The sequence below is a fragment of the Larus michahellis genome, chromosome 3, assembly GCF_964199755.1.
Source record: "Larus michahellis chromosome 3, bLarMic1.1, whole genome shotgun sequence".
NCBI lineage: Eukaryota > Metazoa > Chordata > Aves > Charadriiformes > Laridae > Larus > Larus michahellis.
The window spans coordinates 27,140,411-27,156,541 of NC_133898.1; the positions used below are offsets into that span (position 1 = coordinate 27,140,411).

The window sequence follows — 16,131 nt, forward strand, 5'->3', positions numbered from 1 at the left end:
TAAATTTATATGCATTATGTTAATCTCTGCATCCACAGAAATGGACCAAGCGTGAATTGGTTCTTTCCATTCTTGCTATGTGAATTCTTGCTTGCAGCTGGGTAGACAGGGTTTTCGTATCTGCAGTCCATGACACATATTCTTGCATCTACGTATTCATCAGCTCCTGAGGGTAGATTTCCCCTGGCGTGAGTGAGAGTCACTGATTCCTCCTACACTGCTTACAAGGGGGAAGGAGGTCTAACCAGTAAGATAGTTGTTTGAATGAGTCCCTGAGGGTCTTGTGGGGACCAAGACACAGTAGTTTTGTATTATTTACATGAATGGCCCACTGCTGAGAGTGCATTTGAAGTCTTGCTTTGTGCCCGGTCTGCAGAGCACCTGGTGTGTTACAGCACTGCTTTAAGGGACCTGGCACTAGAGAAGCGCGGGGGTTTAACGCTTGAGATCTCTTCCTCGGTCCTTGGGATACTCGCTGAGATTTCAGCCTCCTGATAGACACCATCTGTTACCACAAAGCAGCGGAGGAACTTCTAATGCTAAAATAAGAGATAGAGGCCATGAGAGCAGCTGGGGCTGCTTAGCTACAGGAAAAGTTAATTAAGGTCGTGTTAACAGCTCATTTAAATTATATCTCCTGACTGATAATGATCTCAAAATGTATCAGTGATGTTCAGTTATTCCTAGGTAAATTCCTACCTCCCTAAAGACGCACCTATTTCAAGACAAAGGATGAGAAATGGGAACAGCCCTTTGTGCTATGGAAGCACTGCCAAATCCAAAGCAAAAAGTACAACAAAAACCAGTCCAGTTTTCCTGTGGCTTTATGTAGGGCCGATACTTTATGCTGACATAAACCTTCTGTTGTGTTCATCTTTCCTGCTCCGCTTTCTGTGACCCAACTTTGTGTACATCAGTTGGCTGTGTTTGACACTCCAGATCTGCAGCGATTCACCTCCTGTGTTATCCATCATAGCTGGATAACTATGTGAAAAAAATGAAGTCAGCTCATATTCTTATTTACAGTCTTTTGGCTTTTTTGTAACTGAGTGTTTCATAGACGAAGCAGAGGAAACAATGTATTTCAGAGCACCTCCAAACCCAGCTTTCCCTCCCAAATGTTCACACATTGATCCAGACCACCTCTTTGAGAGCAGGTTACACGCTGCAGAGGAATGCATAACTTGCCCATGAACTGCTGCATATTTTGTCCTTTGTATTTACATTTTTTCAAAGGAAAAAAAAAAAAACAGGTTTTTCTGGATAAAGATATTTTCTGCTTTTGATGGATGAAATTAGTCTGCATGTCCTTGGAGAATTCCAACTAGTTTACACTAGGAATTGGAATGAAGCCATCAATTAATTTCACATGAGTTCCATCAGACGGCAAAAAACCGATCACATAATCCCATAATGCTGGTGTTTTAATCACTGAAGAACAAGGTGACCTAAGGTGTGCTGTCCCACTACCAGTTCTCTAGGAACCACCTTGATGTGTAGGGACACTTTGACTGTCTCTGATTGCCATTACTGTGAATAGCAATTAGATTCATACATCTTTGTGCTTGAGAAAAAAACCCAACACGACTGTTCTGTGAGATTTGCATCTGGCATGCTGAGAGCTATTCAAGTGCAAGGCCTTCTGACATCTTAAGCTAAAAGCCTTACACACCCCAGCAGTGAATTTGGTGATTAAAGTTTGGTTACAAACCAGGTGCAGGCATTGGACCCAACTGAATTTTGTAAAAGTGGTTCAGGTTTGAACACAACATCAGAACCGCAAACACCAGATTCTCGACTTTGGTTAAATGTGGACTCACATGTTAACACTTTGGTTTGATCCATCTCTAATTATTTGGATGAAATTGTATGTAAAAACTGCTTTCTGAGCCTAGAAGCACGCTCTACTGAAAAAAAAGAGACTTGGGTCCCATTTGATGTTTGTATCTTCCTTGTTCCCTTTCTTGTGGCAAACGTTTTTGGTATCAGTTCTGCAGATCTTTTCACTGGGACCTGCCTACAGTACGTACAAACAGTGCCGAGACTCAGAGATCAGTGACCACTGACCCTTCCTCCATTCCTGCCATCATCTTGGTTTGGCACTAAAACACCCCATTCAAAGGAAGAATTTGTTTCTTGGACCACCATGTGTTTTAAGAAAGGTTTATACCCCAGGAGTTCTGTATTAGATTCCAGCAGGTTACTTCATTAAATGAGCATATCAAATTTGATTGGAAGTTCTCATCAGCTTTCTGTTCCATTTAATTTTATTTTTATACAGATGAAGAAATTACTGTTACACCCATACCCACTGACAAGCCAACTACATTACTTCACATCTACTTTATAACCACATATAATTACATAACCTCTCGGTTTATTTTCTTCCAGAACTCATGGCTCCTCATAGAATCTGTTCTGTCTGATCTAAGAGGCAGATTTTGGCCTAAAAAATGGTTTTCAAGACATTTACATGGTTTGGGTTTTTTCCTATATTAAATATTCTACATTTATTAACCACAATTTCATTGAAGCAGAGCAGCAAGGGCTTTGCTGATACAGTCTGGAGAGGCTGTGTTAGTGAAAGGAAAAGACAAGCCCAGCATCAAAATATTCTGCATAAATCTCATTATCGTGGAAGAGCTTCCATCATTTCAGCCCCACACTATAAAATCTCTTTTAGCACACCATGTTCCCTCCACTTTGTTCCTCTTTAGTTATAGCCACTACAGCCACTTTCCCATCAAAAATGTCCAATCAACATTACTCCTCAAACCTTCCTGTTCTTCATTGATTCCAGAAATGCAGCAGACAGAATTGCAAAGTGTTCGTACCTCACTGTGTGAGGGCTACCTTGGATAAGAATGGGGCTGGCAGCTGACACTCACGTCAAAGCACATAGCTGGCTAACTGAAAATAGTCAGAATGAAAATTAGTATGGGCAGTTTTTGCAGGACCATAGTTTTATGCTGGTATAAACTCACTGAAAACAATTAAGGCAGATTGCTGTACGGCTGGAGCGTAACTGTGGTGAAATGGCTCCTAAAATTGTTTTTAATGCTCATCTGAAGTTGCATTCTTAAACACATATTCACAGACCACAGGGTTCATTTGTTACAATTTATCACAACCACACCAAACAATCTGGCATAAACATATTCTTTCATTCATGCCAAGAAACGCTATGCACCCCTTAGATCCCAGAGAAGGCACCAGGAAGAGCAGATGTTCACCCCTTCTCATCATCAGTCCCTGGTCTGGAAGGATTTTCATATATGGTCTTATCAACTTCAAAAATGATTCAATCCTGCAGCCCTTCCTCCCACCAGTTTTATTTATTTAAGTGCCTAGAGCTGCAGAAGGTCTGATAAAGAAAAGCTGCAATACCAGGCTCCTTAATTCTTATTTGCTTACATAATGCAATTGCATATAGCAGAATGCACGGAGAGAGACTTAAAACAAACTAGGGAATTCTATTTTCCGTCAAAAAAACCCCACTTCCATGTGGCTACGTGGCTGCTGCTGGCAAACTGAAATAGCTGAGGCAATTGAGCATCAGAGTTTCTCGCACTCTTTTAGCCAGTGACTGAAGTAGTGGTTGGGTTGGACCACGACTGTTTGTAGCTTCATGGGGGTGGGCAGGGCTCTGCAGGGTCTCCAGCCCAACCTCCTGCTCACAGCAGGTGCACTGGGAGCAGGCTGCCTGCAGACTTGCCCAGCTGGTTTTCAGCATCTCCAGGGATGGAGATGTCATGCCTTCTCTGGGCAACCCGTTCCAGGGTTTGGCCTCCACTGTAAAAATATTTTCTTTCACAAAGCCAGAATTTGCCATGTTCCAATGTGTGTCTGTTGCCTCTCCTCCAATACCCCATCTCATCCCATTTGTAGACTATTTTGTACAACATAAAAATCAGCAGTTTCACTGGCCTCTACTTAAGGACGCAATGGGGTGGGACCATTCAGTGTATGGGCATCATGAAACAGATCACCCTCTAACCTCCCTCAGCACTACAGAAATAAGGAAGAATCTACTTTGAGATCCTCTACCAGAGAGGAAAGCCCCCAAAACTGGTGCCTGCAGTAATGGTTCTGGTGAGGGATCAGACACAGCGAGGCCATGGGGTAATACCACCCCTGCCCGGGGCAGCACCTGTCTTATACATACACGGGACAGTGCTGCTGCTCACAGCAGTCCACCAGAAGCCACTTCTTGCCTATAGACCAAGACATCTACTGCAGTGGCTGAGGGGAAAGCAATCCTCAGAATAGACGTGATTCATGCTCACCCTGGATGTCTGTTCTTCACCTCAGCCTCTGCTGGACCACATCAAGGTGACACACGCTAAAATCAGACACCTAATCAGGCTTTGCAGAGATTAAGCTGAGCCAGAGCTGAGGAATCGCCTAGGCCAGAAGAACGCTGCCATACGAAAGCAACACCAGCATATAATTGAAATAATTTATTTACCACTAGAGCACCACAAAAAAAGACATACAATGTGTTAAAATACAGAGTAATCAATCACCGAAGTACAACACAGCTGTCCTCTAAGTTCCTTTTTTTTTCCTCCTTTAAACCATGCCAACCATACAATAGTATTGATGCTAAACACATAAAAAATGCTGTCCTACCCCACCCAGCTAAGTGCTAAGATTTCCCCTCAGCCCCAGTCAGCCCCTTGGGTCTGATCTTTCAACATGTTGTATATTTCCCACCAGTTCTCAGGGACTTTGCTCCAACAGTGGCAATTACCTCGTTGTGATAAGGCCTCTGACACAAAGTCCTTGAGCTGTCGCAGACCCATCTAAACATCATTCGAGGGGGATTTACATCAGACCTGAGCAGTGCTTAGGACTCACATTACCCCACTTTGTAGAGGGGAATTTCACCCATGAGTTCTGCACACTGTAGAATCAGGCCCAACATCCTTGGTAACTAAAGGGAAATACATGCCTATTGGAAAAAAAAAATACGTAGGAGCTTTATAGTAGAGTATTTCAAATACTATCAGTGCATTTTGAGGAAAAAAAAACGTAAAAAAAAAAAAAGTATTCAATCTTGGGGTAATGACTTGCAGAAATAAGGTTTTATACTTAAATTTAGAGAAAAAGTCCAAACCCAAACCGAAATTTTCAGCTGCGTCCAGCGCATAGTGAGTATAGTTGGACAACTATGCTATCTCCTATTCCACTTTTTCAAAGCTTCAAAACTGGTTTTGAGCTGCATTCCCATGGCAGAGAATTGCAAAAATGTTTTTAAGGTTTTTAAAATGTGTTCATCCTTGTCTCCTTTCCTGTCCAACAAAAATACAGTTCTCATACTGGACCTGATAAAACTAACTTTGCTGCCGTATACAACAAAATCCAGAGTATTTACTACCCTAAGGAGTTTCACTGAGTTCAGTGCATCTTCTCACTGGAGTAAGTCTGGCTCAAGCAAGTGTTAGCAGGACAGATTTTTCACTTGTTCATCTCAACTCACTAAATAAATCAGAAGTCTAACGTACCTCCTCCTCTGCGCTGAGTCAACGGGTGGGATTAGATCATCTGTGGGGCTACGTTTCCATCTAAGCAATAAGCACAGGCTCTACCGAAGTCCCGAGGAGCTGTGTGTGCAAGCCGCTGAGGTACTTCAGCTTTGCACCAGTGTTCTGCTGAAGCCAAAGAAATTGCACTTCTTAAAACTGGAGCTGACAACATCAAGCTCAGGAGTGTCCTCCCGACACCGCTCGGTTCAATGACAGAAAACGTCCTTCTCATCCAAGTAGTATGTTTCTAATGCAGTTTTCCAGCTTTGCCTTGCAAAACCATTCATCATGTGAAATGAACTGAATGCACTGCTTTCATGTTTTTTTTTGCTAATTTAAGTTGGGGATTTTTCTAAAGAGTATGATGTGGGTTTTTTTTTTTTTTTTTTACTCCCTCTACAATATTTAAACATGTGTAATAACAACAAAATCCTAGGAACTCCATGTTCCTTTTTCCTTTTCTTTTTTTACAAGGAGCTTTAATGTGAACCCAATTGAAAAAAAACAAACTGGCAAACTCACAAAAATCAAGGGTGTGATCCTGCTAATCTTTACACACACATCAATAGCCTGAAGGGGCCTGCCGTGCTGCTGCAGAAGATAAAGGCAAACCTCTGTTACCTGCAGCAGGAGCAGGCTCGGTCCCATGGACTAACTGCGAGGGCAAGTCCCAGCTTGCATGCGATGCTGCCGATGCTGCCGCACAGCCTCTGGCCACAAAGGCATCCCGCTCACGCCCCACTCGGGGCATTGTCGTGGCAGACGCTTCCTACCAGCCTTCTGCACAGTGGTGAATGTCATTCTCTGCAAGGGTTTGCCTTGCCTCAGCCAGGCTGGGACACCTCTTCTTGCAACGCCTCGCTCCCTGCCCATCTGTTTGAATGTCTATATCCAAAAGGAAATAAAAAGGTCTAGTAATCCGAACCGCATTGCGATTCAAGTGTTACAAACAGGGACAGCCAAGGAGGAAGGGGAGGAGGCGGGGAGAGATCGCTCTAATCCATCCTTTTTATAGAACAGAAAAACAAATGGAGTCAGGTAGCTTATGTCATAATGATGAAAAATATACAAAGCACATGTATAGCAATTATTATCAAACATGTATTTGTAGTGCAAGTCAAAATATAGGGACTCTACTCATACTGGCCAGCTAGAGGGAAACACATGATTCTGAGTGATCAAAAAGAGCCCCAAATTCAAATTCAAACTCATGAGAGCTGACACTATTACAGAGTACAAAAATATGGTGAAAATTTACACATTACACATAAAGTACTTAATTTTTTAATAGTTTACAAATAGAGATCTACAGATATGTTTCCAATTAAGCTGGCTTTTACTACCCACCTATGGTAATACTCTAGGTATGGTTACATATACCAAAAGAACAAAAAAATCCCATAGCATAGCTATACAGCAATGTATTAAGGTCTGAAGATTAGACCAGTACATGTTAAATATTTCACTGGTTTACTAAACTGACATTTTAAATCATTTACAGTAAAAAAAAAAATCTTATAGACTTGTCTTTGAGACTGAAACAGAGTGTCCTTTATTAGTAAATTATTCAGTATTTAAAACAAGGGTTTGAGACCTTACAAGAAGCCTCTCTAGGCAGCTGGCATGAAAAATAAGGTATTTTAAAGGCAGAGTTTCTCAATAATGTAATAACTGATTTCTATTTTAATTGAACTAAACTAAACATTACTTTTCTGATTCTTTTGAGCTTGTGTTCCTTTAGGCTTTATACATATTTCTGGCAGCTTATTTGGTCTCCACTTTGTCCACATTTGCTGGTTTTCTTTTTTCCGATGGCGATATGGAAATGTTCATTTGATAGTTTTTACACACAAATAAATAATGCACTGTTAACTCTACAACTAAGAGGAATGGGTAGGATGCCTATTGCGTAACAATACAGAGAGATCAAGTAAGGCACGGGACAGATACAGCAACTCCACTTCATGGGATTTTCCTGTTTTTTTCCTTTCACATAGTAACACTAACAAATTTCTTCCAGTGTTTATTTTTTAAAAGGTTTTTTTTTTCTTTAACTTTGCTTCTTGTCTATCTCACACTATGTGTAGGTGAAATGTAGGATAAAGGCCTTCAATGTTTTGCTTCAGATGCCAGTTTAAAAAACAAAACAAAACAAACTTTCAAACAGTTCAGACTAGTACCGCTTTTTTTTCTTCTTTTTTTTCTTTTAACACTGATGAACCTGGGGTTTCATTTTTCTTTCTTTCCTTCTCGCTCTTTCTTTTTTTCCTTGTGGTTTTTTTTTTTTTTTTTTTAATACACACACGTCATGCTGTTTCAGGGGTATCCTTTAGCTGCACTTGCAAGACTTTACGATCATGTTGGACAGCTGTTCAATTTTGGGTGTTTTACCAATGTAGTAGAGGATGGTGAGGGGTTCCAAATCCTGGGACACGCAGCACGGAGAGGCAGAAGCTTCTGGATTTATGGTGTTATACAAGCTGAGTACCTAGAAGGAGAAAGGAAAAAAGACAGATTAGGACAGCTACCTCTGCCTTCTTGCCACTGCAGAGCAAATTCCTTTCTGCACCGCTTCCTCCCACAGTGCCTGAGAGAAAACCCACTGAAAGCAGTATGAAGATTCCTGGATTCTACTATTTTTTATGCTTCTCCAGTTCAATCTGGTGTCACAATCTGCCTGAGTTTCCTGAGGTATTAGCTATGAAGTCTTAAACCCCAAAACAGGTACAGGCCTGGAGCGCACCTTGAAAGCGTAGCCCTCTGAATCAACATGCATGCTGTATTGATATGGAAAGAAGAAACTTAAAGGTTTTTATCCGTGTCTTCAGATTGACATTTGCTATTACAGGATTTTGGCTTTACAAGTACACCAAAGGGAGAAGAGAGCCCTTCAGAGCATAAGCTTTTCCTCTGCTCTTCCTCTCTGGCTACGTTTTACTACATCCATTAATGCCACCCTGCAAGCACCAGGACAAGAGCTGCAGTTACTCCTGTTGAGAATCAGCTGTGGAGAAGTTAGCAGCGCTGGTGCTTTATGTCACGTTGGATTCATATGCATGGTTCTCTGCAAGGGAAGTATGTAGGGTTACCCGCTGATGATGCATAGGTATTTCTGAGGATGCCATTAATGTGTTAGCCAAACACCAAGTGACCTTTTCCTAGAACTTCAACACAACATTTACAGCTTAGAGAGACAGAAGATCTGTTCAGGACAGCAACACTAACTACTTTATTAAGCAACTTCTGACTCCTTGGGCAACTATCCAAACCACATATTTGTGACCATGACAGTTATTCTTCCTCTTTCCTTTAAAAACAAGTGCTGCTCCAAACTGTGTACACTACTACTCCACACCAGCAAGGAAACATACTTACCTTATTTATACCTGCTGACACTGCTAATAATGCAATGCCACAGCCAGTGACAGCTACAAAGGATATCTATACCTGGGTCTGTCAGTTCAGGAAGAACATGCTATTGTGGCTTTACAGACCAAAGGGAAAGCAAGCTACCCCTTGGACACAAAGAGTTCTTCCTGCTGGCTGACGCTGATCTGATATTTTAAGGGAAGCTTGAAAAAGGGGAGCCATCATTCTTAGAATGGACCTGAGGGTAAAATTCTTACTTTATGATAACTGTAATGCAAATGTCTGCCTCTTGCATTTACTGTCTAGACATCTTTATTGACAGCTGAGAGAAATAAGCACTTCACAGCAGAATACTACTCATCCTAAGGCAGTTGGCTAAAGTAGCACATTTCATCCCTAAAACAAAAAGTCCCATCTCAGATGACTATCAGTTCTTTGGCATCCCAGACATAAGGTTCCTCCTTCACGTATAAATTTTCAAAGTACAAGAACGGATACATCTTTTGAAGTAAAAGAAGCACATCTATCAGTACATTTTCATGAAATTCAACAAGGCAGCGTATCAGTAACAAAGAAAAATTAAAAATGGCAGGTTATAAAAGTAGGTGATAATCAGGTGGTACGACTCATCCATTTTGTTACGCTGAAAGTGCTTCCCTCAGTGCCTTTGCTGACCAAACTTACTGTGCCATCTTCCACTCATGCTCTATAATGAGCGGTCCCTTCCTAGGCAGCCTCCAAAGCTACACCAAGCTCATACTCACAAAGAGCATTTAATCCATCCCTATGTTATATCGATGAACACATTAAAAAAAATAATCTCTGGGCCAATACATTCCTCCTGCTTCAACACTAGCTTGAGGCCATGTGTGAGTCCCTCTATAGGGCCACATTTCATCATCCTTATTTACTGAGATAATAAATACAAGCTTTGGGCATTGGTGCTGATGTTAGTCCTAGAAACGTATTTCAACCTGTAATTATAAAACAGAAGCTGATAATTAGCAAAATCATTACTTACTCTACTGTGCTGAGTATCTGAGCTCCATAAATACGGACAGGCTCCTGCACAGAAATTAGCATGATATCCTTTAGGTTCATGAATCCATTTCCAGCCAAGATCCCTCTTGAAGTCAATGTAAAGTGGACGCAGACAGCAATTATCCTGCACATTCCTGGATAATAAAATACAGACAAACACATCAGTCATGACAAAGACAACACAGGCAGTAAAAATAATCCAGTTGCTTGCTCCCCGAATGACGCTTTACAGGCAGGCAAGTCTGAGTCCCAAAAATTCACAACCAAATCACGTCAATAGCAGCTTATACTGTAACTGAAGTCAGATGCTTAGGCATGGCAGGACCAGCTTATACAGACAAAGCTAATGGTTTCCCTGGAGGATTAGTAAGTATTTTTCTCCAGGTCCTACCGAGTGGTCTCTCTGAGTAGGTGAGCACAGTGGAGGTGATAATTTGGCTGTAATTATGGAATTATGGGACTGATGGGTCTGGGAATCATCCCAGATGGAACTCAGCTTCTGCTTTCTAAGGCCCCAACCTTCTTCATCTGCCACTGTCTCTGCAGGATGGCAGACTGCTGGGCAGAAACCTGCTGCACACAGACCCCGTGGGTCTGTGCCCTGTATAAATGCCAACCGTAAAGAAACATGATAAGCAACTGCATTACACCTCACAGGCTGGTACGACTATGTAAGTATACTGAATATGGATGCATAGTTACCTAAAACAATAGGCAGCATCTAGAGCACGCTTCTTCCGCCGACTGGGCTGTTGCGACTCAAGTCTGTAGGAGGGTAATAACATTAGCAGAAGATGTGGGGTCTTCCCACTGTATTTTTTCCTATTGGACTTTAAAGCTTTCACATCACCACTGGAATATGTGTAGTCATCAATACCTTCAAAAAATACATTTTGGTGATAAACATTGTGTTGCTTTTTCTTCACAAATTAAATAAACCATCTCTTTAAAAAATTCTCTCAGAAACTGGGCAACGATGGTGTCAGCTGAGCATGTTTACTGGGGAAGTGGGGGGCAAATTTCAACCCAAGATCCCTAAGATATTCACAGTTTTCGTGTTATCTATTTTATCATCCCTCCCACATTCACAACCATTTAATGGAATTTCACTACATTTACCAGAAATGTTGAAATGAGTAAAAGAAAAGATTACTTCAGTCACTGCATCTGCATTGCTTAGTTTCAAATGCCTCAAGCAGTGATGCTTTTGTCATTTCACTTAGGGCAGTATTCACATCTTTTAACAGCTATGTACTTTTTAAAACCTTGTAACACCATTAAAACTGTTCTGGATACTTCGCCTGCATTTCCCACTGCTTACTTCCATCCCATTAATTTTCACTATCAATCACATTTACCTCTTTATAATGCTTGTAAATTCTCCGTCTACCATTGCCAGTTTATTTAAATCTGCTATTTTTTCCCCAGAAAGTCAGTTATTCTATCCCCTTCTTTTGTATGGGCATGGCAAGGACATCGATCAAAATATTTCTTCTCGAACTGGCAATCAACAACCTCATATTTTGTATTTTCTCTTGGAACACTAACTGCCTTACTAGCTTCTTATGATGGCAATAGCACAGGCAAAAGACTCCTAGGACTCCAAACAGCTCACGTTATGCCTGTTGCTAAGATCCTTTTGAAAATCTTCCTCCTGAACCAGATAATACTATCTAAAGAGAAAAAGATACACTTTTCTTTTTCTAACATTTGCAATTACAGCGACCACATATGATACCAACAATTTTTTAAATACACACAATGGTTTTAATCATATGTACAGTACATGTATTTACTTAGAGAAAAAATTCCAACACAGTGAAACAATGGTTAGAAAAACTTAATACTGAACAAGGAATATAGCCAAATCCTTGGAAAACAAATGAACCAAATCATGATATACTTTAATAAATGAAAACTGCATAAACAGAATTTGGGTTGGTTCTAACACAGCTGTAGTTTTATATGTACTGGTGGATGATAACTATAGCACAGTCAATTAAATAACATTTCCCTTTTTAAAACTGAAACTTGAATGGCTTAAAAACACAAGGGAGCTTACGTGACCTTAATATATTTACTCTATATCACCTTGTCTGCTGTCCATAATAAGCACAAATATCCATAACCCTAACTACACACTGTTGTTCATTTTTTAATGTCTGCTTAATCCAATCTTTAAGGTTTTACCAAGCTGACAGCATAAAAAATAGTTTATGTAACTAATATACAAATATGTTACAATAAATTCTACGTGCCAATGTAGATATATAGAGATAATCAACATTAACTAATGTAGTTCTGTTGACTTCACCTGAGAATCAGACTTCCACTGCTAGAAGTAAGAGCACATAGACAGGCACACCATTGCTGTTTCTTCAACCCACAATGCGCTGTAGAACATTAATACAAGTCTGGCACCTGTTGTTCAGCTCTTCCCAAAGTGACTGATGCCATTGCTCAGAGTAATTTAGAATACTATTGATACGACCAGACAAAAAAAAAAAAAGGTTTTATTTCAAAAATATTCAGCAAGTTTTCTCCTGACTATGCAACAGTGGATGGTCTACTGTAGAAAAGTCTTCCCTACATCCAAAATTGTCTGTATATCCAGTGCGCATGCTGCAAACCGTAATACAGCCACTTAAGGACATTGAAGCTGCATGCATGGAATGAGACGGCTTATTCATGCCATCTGGTTTCAGAATACTTCAGCTGATATAGTTTTACCCTTGTGCCTTCAATACCATTTCCAACCAGCTGAGAATCGAGATTCTCAAAATGAGCAAATTTTCAATCAGCTGAATGCCATTTAGAGAGGCAGTAATGTCTCTTTGTTTCCCTCCTCAATTAGTAAGTACCACGACACTTTAAAAAGTTTTTTTCTTTCATTACCTGCAAATCTTGCTTCAAGCTCCTCACTTTTATTTGGGATGATATAATTATTGGAAGGCACAAAGGTGCAGCATGGACAATGCAAGCTTATCTTAAAGCCAAGGTTCCTGTCTGCAAAACATAAAAGTGGAGTTGGTTTTTACACATGGAATGACCCTGAAACACTGATGAGTTAATGGAGGAGCAGTTGGGGCAGGAGTGAAGGCAAAGAGCACTTCTTGTCACCTCTGTGATGGAGCCACTCATGTACAGCCTCAGTGACATCAAAAGACAACCATTCTCCTTCAGCTCTTGTTTTAACTACTTTGCTGTCGATGTAGCGCTGTCCTGGTGATGACAATTCTTTAGATTTTAGAACCTGCAAGAAACAACAAGTATGATTGCCTACAGGTTAATATTTACCTGGTTTTTATTAAATAGAGCACCAACATTATAAAACAGCAGAAAAAAAACCCTATTAAAGCTCAAAACTCTATGCAGCAAGTGTACGTTCAGGCATGGTTTCGGAAAGAATTACCTTAGGGTGTGCGGGGAGAGAAAGGTGACATAAAACACCCTAATGAAATCAGCTTATACTCCCAAGCAAACCATGCTAGCACATATTCCTTCCTGAAATAAATCACACGGAAAGACTGCCCTGAAAACTTGTCCTGCAACACAAGTGGTCAAGAGATTATAGTAACTGGAACATCAAAAGAGGCTATTTTACCTTCTTTAGTAACACTCACACTGGTCAAAACATAATATCAGATGCTAAAATAAAGCCTGTACAATGTAGTCTGTACACTGAAGATATTATATTGCTTACCCTAAACTAATCTGTATGGTATTGCCTTATTCATGCTTCCAGCCTTCCCTCTGACTTCAGGTACTACTCATACATTAAACAGATAAAAAGTTATTGTCCATACAGGTAACCTGGGGGCATACAGAGACAGCCTGGTGTGAATCATGGCCACCCATGGATTTGTGCCACAGGCGATGCTGATTCCATCCAAACTTTGGTGCCAGTCAAAAGTTTCAGCAAAGCTTGCTACTGAGCATGCAATAAAAAAAATACCTGTACAAAAAACCCCATCCCCTCCCTTTCAAGACACAGCACTGCGTGCCTAGAATTTTAAGTGCCCACAGTCTTCCTCCTATCTAAACAATTCAGCAAGTGCTTGCCCACATACAAGCCTGCTATTATTTACCCTAACTCTAGGACAAAAACAACCGAGCTTTTGGCCGCTAACAGGTTTCTGGTTTCCTGGTTATTACTATGTTGATAGTTTTGCGATGGAGGAAGCTGGAATGCCATGCAACACTAAGTCAACTCCAATCAAGATACCACACGATAACGTTATTCTGTAACTTTTGGCATGCCAGCTGTGCGACTTCATATATTGTTTGGTGTTTCTCCTCTCTTTAACCATCCAAGTCCATCTCCAAGTAACTAAGTGACAACGTCTCATTGTTTCCTCCTATTTTCTCAGCCCAGACAAACCTGACATCTCGCAAACGCTGCTGGAATAAAACAATGGTGAAACTGTATAACACGTGTAAAGAAAAATATTTCAGAATAGGTGTGAAATTATGTCATCATGATAAAATTAGGCTTTTCAAAATTAAATAGAAGAGCAGGCTTGAAAAGGCCAGATTCTGTCCAACATGTAGTCTCTCTATTTATTTCAAGGGAGTGCTGGACCTCTCAAAGGCCAACAGTGCAGCTCCCACAATAACATTTGTCTTATGAGAACAGCAGCATGACAAGCTCTTTGCCTTCTTTCTGATCAACACATTTAGCAAAAAGACATCAGAAGACATTGGTCCAAGTCCAGCAAATTACTAAGTGCCCCTAGCAGGCGATGCTGAGTTTTCCAGTAGAAACTGAGGGCACTGAAACACTGAACATTGGGATTCCTTTTTATGAGGCAACCTTCAAACAAAGTGTTTGAACAACTGTTTACAGAGAGTCTGGCAGCAGCAAGGGGACTACCATTGTGCAGAAGTGCCAGAGGGATGAGAGAATCAGTAATCAATGCTGGGAAAGTCCCAGAGAAGTACAAATATAACTTTGCCTTCCCTTTGGTCTTTATCAGGTCAACTCAAGTGTTTCTGAGGATGTAATGCAGCTGTCATTCTGCAAAGATGTGTTGGGGCGGGGTGTGTGTGTGAGGCAAATGGGACACAAGAACTTGGCTCATTTCTCTTCCTTTCTGCACAGTCATATCTTTCCAAAGACTCCAGAAACTGCATACCTCAGTTTTGGCAGTGGTGTAAGGATCTAAAAGCAAGTAATGTGCCAAAAGCAATCTCATGATGTTAACTATAATTGGTCTTAGATATGTTCAGAAGAGTCAGCTGTGCCTTGGTATCCAAAATAAAATGTCTTTATCCCAATCCCATTGCTACCAAAAGACAAAGTCGAGGACTGGCAGTGTGTACCTGTCATGAAAGGCATTTGTAAAAGGACAAGACATCATCACAAAGAATATCCATCCTCAACAATGAACTGAATGACGAGAAAAGTGTCTGCAGGTTTCAAAACTGGGACAGGGTGGACGCTGTAGATTAGAAGAGTTAGATTTTATGGTGTCTGTATTCATAGATTCTATGGTGTCTGTATCTGAAAGTAAGGCTCCTCTCCATGTTTATGCTGCGTGTCCAGGAAGAAAATTATGAAGAATGAGCTAAAAACTCACAAACTAAGTATGGCATAATTTCCACAATTGACATCGTGGGTTAAAGAGGCACTAGCGGTTCTTAAGCAAAAGGCTTTTAAGTGTGATGAGTGCCATGCTTAGTGAAATTACCATGACTGCTTCAAGCTCCTTCCTCCTTCTCCTGGGCTGACTAAGTGTCTTTACAGTGTTAGGGTAATGTATGACCTTAATAACCTGATGGCTTGTAAGCAAGAACGATCTTCTAGCTTCATCATTTCCATATTTTCTAATTGATGGTAAAATTCTAGGCTGGATCCTCAGAGTCTATTTCCTCCCACAAAATAACCTGATGAACGACTCTTCACTTCTTTTCCTATAGTGCATTCTATGTTTCCATGCACACTGAAGCAATGGCACTCTACATGGTGGCAAACAAAGTGGCCTCTTTGTAGGAACCTATCAGAAATTTTTACAGCTACAATACGTTCTTCAAATGAGTCTTCCAGAAATTACTACATGAGATAAGCATTTTAGGTTTTCTCTGCCATTTTCCCCCTTGGGCTTGCTTCATTGTACTTTGCACTACATTTCTGGTCTTACCTTCCCCATCATCAATGCACCTTTTTCTTCCAATATACCCCGAAGCCTATTTC

General features: G+C 40.7%; 1 protein-coding gene across 3 annotated transcripts in view; it reads right to left on the minus strand.

Annotated features, from left to right (window-relative positions):
* Positions 1-5,917: 5,917 nt before the first annotated feature.
* TGFB2 (transforming growth factor beta 2) overlaps positions 5,918-16,131 on the minus strand; it is a 64,482-nt gene continuing 54,268 nt past the window's right edge. For 2 of the 3 annotated variants that reach the window (XM_074579311.1, XM_074579310.1), the window contains 5 exons: positions 13,059-13,191; positions 12,834-12,944; positions 10,641-10,815; positions 9,919-10,072; positions 5,918-8,016 (listed from right to left, as the gene is read on the minus strand). In XM_074579311.1, the coding sequence (XP_074435412.1) occupies positions 7,858-8,016; positions 9,919-10,072; positions 10,641-10,815; positions 12,834-12,944; positions 13,059-13,191 (732 nt within the window). In that variant the 3' untranslated portion in view covers positions 5,918-7,857. The remainder of the gene's footprint in view (positions 8,017-9,918; positions 10,073-10,640; positions 10,816-12,833; positions 12,945-13,058; positions 13,192-16,131) is intronic. The other variant, XM_074579312.1, reaches the window with a different exon arrangement.